Below are 9444 nucleotides of genomic sequence, written 5' to 3'. Positions count from 1 at the left end.
AACAAAGATTAAATCCCTTCATTTTAATCAGGTCCATTAAATTTCATTCATTAAAGCTATACATACTCCAGAATGTTTATAAGACATTTATACCTATCATGTTTACAAAAGGCATAAATTCAGTCTTAAGCTGCACTACAAATGCCTCAATATAACATAATCACAGTATAAGGAATCAGAAATTCTCTGATTAGATATGCTGTAGCTTCACACAAAACTCTCAGTAATAAATTAAAACAAAAAAAAAGTCGTACAACGTATAATGGATTATGCAGTGCAAAGTAATGTCACTGGACCAAAATTTAGTTTAATCATTTTTATTTCAAGTGTATTTAAAAAATCATAAATGGGGTTTCATAATCCAAAGTTGAAACATTTATTCTTCATAGCTTCAGAATTTGACAAGCAATTGTAGACCATGCTTTCCAAATCCAGTCTTCTTTGCTATTTTTCAGACTTCTGAGATCTAGTATTAAACTGCACCGTTCTAAATGTATAGTTTTAGATAAGTATTGTATACTTGTTGATAAGGGTTTTCTGAAAACAGTTTATCAAATATAAAGAATGGTTTCTATGTAAGAATCAGCAGTAAGGGAAGAAATATTAAACACCTATCAAGAAATCAATTATTCATTTAAAAAATAACAGAACCAGTGCTGCTCTGTCATAAAAGAGAACATGTAAAACTTATTTTTATAGACTTTGGTAATATTTTATTCCCCACAGAGGCCTTCAATCCTAAAGATATTTTACACACAGTAACCATCAGGATTTACTGAGTAAAAATCTCAGGTATTAACCATGCCCCTAAAATGTGCTATTCCAAAGAGGAACAGGTTACTTTTGAGGAAAAAAGCTGCCTTGGTAACTTCCCTCAAATGTTTATTTTAAATAAAAATAGTTGATGGAAATATTTTTTAAACGAACTTTGGGTATAATATGGCATACTGCCCATCAAACAAAAAAGGAAATCAAAACTTTCTTTCCATTTATAATAAGTTTTCCACCTTCACTATCACGATTACAACTTATTGACCTTTTATGCTTGCTTGGTTTTTTTGACTGCCTAATCCAATATTTAAATTTTTAAAAGTCTGCATTTCACTGTAGTGAGTTATTTTTCAAATAATCTTCAGAACCCAGAATACAGACACCAGAGCAACACTCTCAAGTCATACTTTTGACTACAATTAAGAGATGAAAATGGACAGATATCTGAAGATAGGTATTCCCTCTGCTCTGAAGGTGAGCAAGATTTTAACATGTGAGCAACACAGAACTCCACTCATCTAGAGCTCCTTTCAACTCAGAATGCTTCAGTTCAGTAAGTCAATATATTATTCTTAAAAATTAAAGTTTGGTCACTAAGAAGGACTGAACAAAAATTATTCCCCTCCCGCCAAACACAACCAGAACAGTTCTAATCAGGCCCTCTTCTCCCCACAAAAATAGGGAAGTAGCTGGGCTGAAGACTTTAAGTGTGACATTTCAGTTCCTAAAACATCGCTGCTATTTGCTCAAAGTTGTAGGTCTATGTATTTCCTTCTCCAATACGTCCCCATTTATAAGTTTATTTCCATACATACAAACGTGCACGTGTACACGTGCACACGCACACACACACTCACTCTCAAGTAAGACACTTTTTTGTGTTTGTTGATAAATTATGAGGATTATGAACTAGGTGTGTACAGGGTTTCATAGGTGCTTTGTAAACATCAGAGTCACTTGGGTCCTTTCCTCCACAAGCCTCAAATCAAATTATGCAACCAATGACCACTACTTTCCCAGACGCTGTTCACAGGCTGCATATTGACGAAGGGCAGAGAAAAAGTCCTCATAACTGATGTTTAGGTGGGAAGGCAAAGAGACAATCTCAGTCAATCTGATGTGCCAGGGAAGAAAGCCTAATGTGCTGTCCACAGGACCGAACTTCAATACTAAATCAGGATCAGGACAACCATTTGAACTAAGTAAACTGCCTAACGTATCTACATCCAAATCTGTGGGTCTCTTTTGCTTCTGGGCTACTAACTGGCAAAAGTCCTGAGCAGCTCTTACAATATCTGCTTTTCCATCTTCCGGAGACAGCACCTTCACTGCCAAATGGCAATTTAAAACTTGATCATCTTTGTCATTACTACTTGGAAATTCTGGTGAGTATTTTGAACAATCTAGGCCCAGAAGTTCTTGCTGTTGTTTTAAAATTTCATCCATCAATCTGGAATTATTTCTTTTGAAAATACCTTGGTGGTCGTAGACGCTAATGTAGGAGATGCCCACGGCCATACACCACACCACGAGGCTCGCGATGTCCGAGAAGCTGGGTTCCTGCTCCACCTCGGTGATCACCAGGCCCATATGCACAGCCAGCTTCTCCAAGGAACGGCCGTCCGCGCGCCAGCGCATCCGGTGGTGGGCGGCTGCCAGGCACGACCCCCCGCGCGGGTGACGGTGGTGACGGCGGTTCCTGCCGACTGCCGGGGGCTTGCGGAGCGTGAAGCCGAGCGGCGCTAGGACCGCGGCAGAGGCGGCGCGGCAGCAGCGCCGCCAGATCCAGTTCCAGGTGCCGAACCGAACGCGGAGCCAGGAGGTGAGCGTGCGGTGCAGACAGAGCAGCGCGTGCAGCACCCGCCACACCAGTTCGTACAGCCCCGTCATACTCTTGTGGCCCTCGAGCACCCCCTCTCCCTCCCGCCCACTCCCGCGGCGCGACGGCTTTTTATCCGCCCCTGCGGCCGGCGCGGGCCATCGCTCCGCGTCCCCCCGCCCCCCCGAGCCCGAACCCCTTTCCACTGCCAACACCTCACCTCGCCCCCCATCTGTCAGTTTTCAATCCTAAGTTTGATTTAACAAGTCTTGCAGAAAATTATTCACCTTTGTGTCAGAAATCTGCTGGGAATGGTTGACACACACTTATAATGCATGTCAGGATAAAAATGAGGTGGCTTATGCCTGTAGCAATATTACCACTTGCTTTCCTGAAGCAACACTTCCCTGACTAAGGACAGACTCATCACTTATCTTAATTAACTTATATTTTCATTTCAGTGAAAAGAAAACACATCTCAGTCTGGCAACCCTGAAGATGGATGCTCTTCAAGTCAGATGCGTGCTGTGTTTGTTTGGCTGCATGCCATGGCATCCATGATGATGCTGGTTTATAATTATCACGACAATTTTTACTTAACTGGACAAACACTGATTGGAATAAAAATGCATAACGGTTTAAAAAAGTAATCAAAACAGCCATATTGTGCCACACAGTCATTAGAGTTGGAAATGGCAAATCAAAATTGTACCCCCATTGTCAGCCTCATATAGTCAGTGGTGACGAAGGGTCTTATTGAGAGGCAGTGGGACGACACCTTGATCTCCAGGCTGCTTCGCTCTTTGACTGTGAAATTCTAGTTTGAGTTGTTTCTACCCTATCCTGGCATCTTTAACTTTAGGGGTATTAGAATGGTATTTTATTAAGGGAATAGATGGGGAGCAGGGAGATAAGAAAGGAGGATCCTAAGGGAAAAACAAGATGAAGCTGGGAGGAGGGAGGCTCTAAAGTCAATTTGTACTCACTTTAACAGTCTGTCTAGAGACCTGCAGATAAGAGAATGGAAAGAAAGGGCAGACAAAAAGACACGGTGAAATTTGATAGGATAGAATACTTACAGCCACCACTTACTGAAAGTCTGTGCGGGGACAGGCAGTGTACTAGATATTTACACAGACAGTACTAACTCAATAGGGTTTTAAAGCTTGGCAGCACCTTGGCATCACCTGGGAAGTTAAGAAAACAAAACAAAATTGACACTCAGGTTCCCTCCCAGAGATTCTGATTTAATTGGCCTAGGGTTAGGCTTCAGCATCAGGAGTTTGAAAAGCTTCCCAGGTGATGCTAATGTTCAGCAAAGTGCAAGAACCACTCAAGTTAATTCTCCAAACAACCTCAGAAAATATGTATTATAATCCAAATTTTAATAGTGTCATAAATAAATAAGATTCAGAAGGCAAATTATTAAAAACCAGGCGGCCAAAAAGTGTCAAGGCCAGGACTGGAAACCTCCTCTGCCCGACTCTGGCCTGTGCTTTTCCTGAGCTAATCTACTGCTCTGATTATATTGGAGGGCAGGGCAGGGAGAGGAAGGAGACTGATTTGGGTAAATGAGAGCTGACAATATAGCTTTGCCACTCATTATTCATTTTTTATATTAGGAGCAGATTGTACATGTAGAAACTGGGACTTCAGCAGCTTAAAAAATGCTACCATCATTTAACAGCCCCATGTTCCTAAGTTAAACTAATTTTTCTATATTTAGAGGTATCAGAGCTGAGTTTGGTTCTCTGAGCTCCTTGACTGCAAGAAAAGAAAGGTTATATCAGAATTATGCTTCAAAGATTGAAATCGGTTCTCTTCTGTTTTATGAATGAATTGCATTGAATATATTTGGCATTTTATAATTTGTCTTACCACTCCCATTATCTTTTTTCTAGTTCACTTTTCAAGTGACAGAGTGATTTATTGACTGTCTTTTAAAAGTTCCATTTCACTGAGCAAATGGTGAATATAAAAATCTGCCACTTGACCTAACACTGACTCAGATATCCAAAAGCTTCATTTGATTAAAACGAACTCACGGAAATGGAGGCCAATAAATGTTAGAATGTAAAGAAATTGAGAAAATTCCACGATTTGTTCTTTCAAAAATTAGCAGGAGGCAATCTAAATTACATTTTCTTTTAGGATGACCAGAGGCTGGGTTTGCTTATGCTTTGTAAATTACATGTTTTATGTCACATTCTGTCTATCTCCATTGACTTCACTTCAGGAACCAAAACATATTACCACAGTTCAAGAAACACTCTCAGTAAACATAGCTCCTCTATCCCTCCTCCCAAAATCCAGAGCTGGTTACTTGCAGAAGGACTTGAATGTGTAGCTCTAAGCCAAAATTAAACTTCTATATTCTTTTAGGAGTTATTTCATTATGAAAGGTCTGATAATGACTTATAAAAAGCCAGACTGGAAATAACCCAAATGATCCTCAGTAGAAGACTATTCTACAACTATAAAATACCCTTCCTATAGACTACTATGAAGCATGCATTATGTTATGTTTTAGGTGTGATAATGATATTGTGATTTTGTAAGTCAATAGAAAATTTGTGTTACAAACTCCATAAGTGGAGAATGTTCTAGTTTCCATTGGTCTTGGGGGAATATTACCTATAACCTTTATTGCTTAAAGTAGCCAAAGCACTGTTTAACTGACATGACTCAGTTTAGACTGGCTGAGATTTTAGCAAAACAACGTCTTTTTATTTTAATACTGTAAATAACATTGGAAAGCAGACTTGCAAATGTCTGCAAGCTTCTAGAAAGGACTTTTTCCAGGACAAATTTGAAAGACAGTACCAGTTTGCCTTTGGAAACTTCCTTTGATTCCTATACTATTCGTTTTCTTATTCTGCTTCTTCCAATGTAAGGAGCAGTGTGAATTTTGGGGGCACTTACCCGGGTCTACCTCTTTTGTCAATGCTATGCCACAGGTCCAAGCCACTCAGGACTTCTGTGCTCCTTTGCTACATTCCTTCCTCTTTACTTCTGCTTACCTTTATCTTAAATATATCTATATTTAATTGGGAGAGTAAGATGTGAAACAAATGCAATTTGGGGGAGCAGAATTTGCGTCTTAAACTAGGTGACACTGCAAAGGAGCTGAAATGGTCTTAGGCGGTAATACCTCTGGCTTGCTGCAGACACAAAATATAAATGCTCCCTGAGTGAAAAAATCCTCAGTTATAGCCTCCAGTATTTCTACAGATTAAGATCAATGACATATGAGCTTATATTAATCACATTATTAGATACAGAATATAAAATGTTTGTAAAATATTTAACAAAATAGAGTAAAATTTTAAAAAATCAACGAGGTTATTAAAAAAATGACCAGTAATATATAAATATAATATAACATGATAGTTGGGTTGATCTTACAAATGCAATGTTAAATGGCACAGACATACTCTGGAAGATCGTTTGGCTGTTTCTTATAAAAGTAAGCATGCACTTACAATGCAAACTAACAATTATACTCTTGGGCATTTACCCTAGAGAAATGAAAATTTCTATTTACACAAAAACATGTGCGTGGATGTCCATAGCAGTTTTATTCATCATCGCTCCAACTGGAAACAACTAAAATGCCCTTCAATGAGTGAATGGGTAAACATATGTACTTCCATATCATGGATCACTATTCAGCAAGAAAAAGAAACTATTGATACATGCAACAACTTGGATGGATCTCAAGGGAATTATGCTGAGTCAAAAACCTAATCCCTAAAGGTTGCATAAGGTATGATTGCATTCAGATTGACATGACCACATTATAGAGATGGAGAACAGATAGTGGTTGCCAGGGCATAGGCAAGGGGTGGGGGATGGGGAGGAAGCAAGTCTGATGTGGATACAAAAGGGCAGCCTAAGGGATTCTTATGGTGATGGAATTGTTTTGTATCTCAAATGTGGTGGTCACACGAAGCCACACGTAAAATTACATAGATCTAAATACACACAAACACACACATGTGTACAAGTGTGTGTAAAATTGAAATCCGAATACGATAGGGGAATACTATCAAGGTCAATTTCCTGGTTGTCATATTGCACAATGATTCTGTAAGATGTTACCCTTGGGGAAACTGAATGAAGCATATGTAAATTTCTTTGTATTTTTTCTTATAATGGCATGTAAATCTATAATTATTTTAAAATGAAAAGATTAATTAATATTACAAAAAGATACCTTTTTAAAGGAATAAAAATGTAAGGTATGTTGACGTAAATCTAACAAAATATGTGCATGAGCTGTATGGACAAAATTATTATGTTTTTCTGTTGGATTTTTAAATTTATTTTTAATTGTTGTGGGTACGTATTAGGTGAGTATATTTATAAAGTACATGAGATATTTTGATACAGGTGTACAATGTGTAATAAACACATCCAGGTAATGGGGTTATCTACCTCAAGCATTGATCATTCCTTTTTGTTACGAACATTCTAATTGTACTCTCTGGTATTCTAAAAAGTACAAAAATTACTGTTGACTGTAGTCACCCTGTTGTGCTAGCAAATACTAGATCTTATTCATTGTATCTAACTATATTTTTATACCCATTAACCATCCCCATTTCCCGCTCCTTCCTCACTACCGTTCTCAGCCTCTGGTAACCATCATTGTACTTTCTACCTCCCTGGGTTCACTTGTTTTAATTTTTAGCTCCCACAAATAAGTAGGAACATGTGATGTTTGTCTTTCTGTGCCTGGTTTATTTAACTTAACATGACGACCTTCAGTTTCATCCACTATGTTGCACGTGATAGCATCTTATTCTTTTTTATGGCTTAATAGTACTCCGTTATGTGTAAGTACCATATTTTCTTTATTCATCTGTTGATGAATACTAAGTTGATTTCAAATCTTGGCTATTGTGAGTAGTGCTGCAATAAACATGAGAGTGCAGATATCTCTTTGATATACTGATTTCCTTTCTTTGGGGTATATACCTAGCAGTGGGTTATATGGTAGTTCTAGTTTTAGTTTTTTGAGGAATCTCCATACTGTTCTCTGTAGTGGTTGTACTAATTACATTCCCACCAACAGTGTACAAGTGTTTCTCTTTCTTTTTTTTTTTTTTTTCTTTTTTATTATACTTTAGGGTTTTAGGGTACATGTGCACAATGTGACAATGTGCAGGTTTGTTACATATGTATCCATGTGCCATGTTGATTTCCTGCACCCATTAACTCGTCCTTTAGCATTAGGTGTATCTCCTAATGCTGTCCCTCCCCCCTCCCCCCGCCCCACAACAGTCCCCGGAGTGTGATGTTCCCCTTCCTGTGTCCATGAGTTCTCATTGTTCAATTCCCACCTATGAGTGAGAACATGCGGTGTTTGGTTTTTTGTCCTTGCGATAGTTTACTGAGAATGATGTTTTCCAGATTCATCCATGTCCCTACAAAGGACACGAACTCATCATTTTTTATGGCTGCATAGTATTCCATGGTGTATATGTGCCACATTTTCTTAATCCAGTCTATCGTTGTTGGACATATGGGTTGGTTCCAACTCTTTGCTATTGTGAATAGTGCCGCAATAAACATACGTGTGCATGTGTCTTTATAGCAGCATGATTTATAGTCCTTTGGGTATATACCCAGTAATGGGATGGCTGGGTCAAATGGTATTTCTAGTTCGAGATCCCTGAGGAATCGCCACACTGACTTCCACAATGGTTGAACTAGTTTACAGTCCCACCAACAGTGTAAAAGTGTTCCTATTTCTCCACATCCTCTCCAGCACCTGTTGTTTCCTGATTTTTTAATGATGGCCATTCTAACTGGTGTAAGATGGTATCTCACTGTGGTTTTGATTTGCATTTCTCTGATGGCCAGTGATGATGAGCATTTCTTCATGTGTTTTTCGGCTGCATAAATGTCTTCTTTTGAGAAGTGTCTGTTCATGTCCTCTGCCCACTTTTTGATGGGGTTGTTTGTTTTTTTCTTGTAAATTTGTTTGAGTTCATTGTAGATTCTGGATATTAGCCCTTTGTCAGATGAGTAGGTTGCAAAAATTTTCTCCCATTCTGTAGGTTGCCTGTTCACTCTGATGATAGTTTCTTTTGCTGTGCAGAAGCTCTTTAGTTTAATGAGATCCCATTTGTCGATTTTGGCTTTTGTTGCCATTGCTTTTGGTGTTTTAGACATGAAGTCCTTGCCCACGCCTATGTCCTGAATGGTATTGCCTAGGTTTTCTTGTAGGATTTTAATGGTTTTAGGTCTAACATATAAGTCTTTAATCCATCTTGAATTAATTTTTGTATAAGGTGTAAGGAAGGGATCCAGTTGCAGCTTTCTACATATGGCTAGCCAGTTTTCCCAGCACCATTTATTAAATAGGGAATCCTTTCCCCATTTCTTGTTTTTGTCAGGTTTGTCAAAGATCAGATAGTTGTAGCTATGCGGCATCATTTCTGAGGGCTCTGTTCTGTTCCATTGATCTATGTCTCTGTTGTGGTACCAGTACCATGCTGTTTTGGTTACTGTAGCCTTGTAGTATAGTTTAAAGTCAGGTAGCGTGATGCCTCCAGCTTTGTTCTTTTGGCTTAGGATTGACTTGGCGATGCGGGCTCTTTTTTGGTTCCATATGAACTTTAAAGTAGTTTTTTCCAATTCTGTGAAGAAAGTCATTGGTAGCTTGATGGGGATGGCATTGAATCTATAAATGACCTTGGGCAGTATGGCCATTTTCACGATATTGATTCTTCCAACCCATGAGCATGGAATGTTCTTCCATTTGTTTGTATCCTCTTTGATTTCATTGAGCAGTGGTTTGTAGTTCTCCTTGAAGAGGTCCTTCACATCCCCTGTAAGTTGGATTC

General features: G+C 38.8%; 1 protein-coding gene across 1 annotated transcript; it reads right to left on the bottom strand.

Moving 5' to 3' along the window:
• Positions 1 to 301: 301 nt before the first annotated feature.
• Positions 302 to 2661, bottom strand: LOC116467532 (dehydrodolichyl diphosphate synthase complex subunit NUS1-like). The gene has a single exon (XM_032755183.2). It carries the CDS (start codon positions 2659 to 2661, stop codon positions 1780 to 1782), a length of 882 nt encoding a protein of 293 aa, XP_032611074.1. The 3' UTR covers positions 302 to 1779.
• Between the last annotated feature and the right edge of the window lie 6783 nt (positions 2662 to 9444).

This window comes from Hylobates moloch, unplaced genomic scaffold (genome assembly GCF_009828535.3).
Source record: "Hylobates moloch isolate HMO894 unplaced genomic scaffold, HMol_V3 SCAFFOLD_4, whole genome shotgun sequence".
Taxonomy (NCBI): domain Eukaryota; kingdom Metazoa; phylum Chordata; class Mammalia; order Primates; family Hylobatidae; genus Hylobates; species Hylobates moloch.
This window is presented reverse-complemented; position numbering and strand designations above follow the sequence as displayed.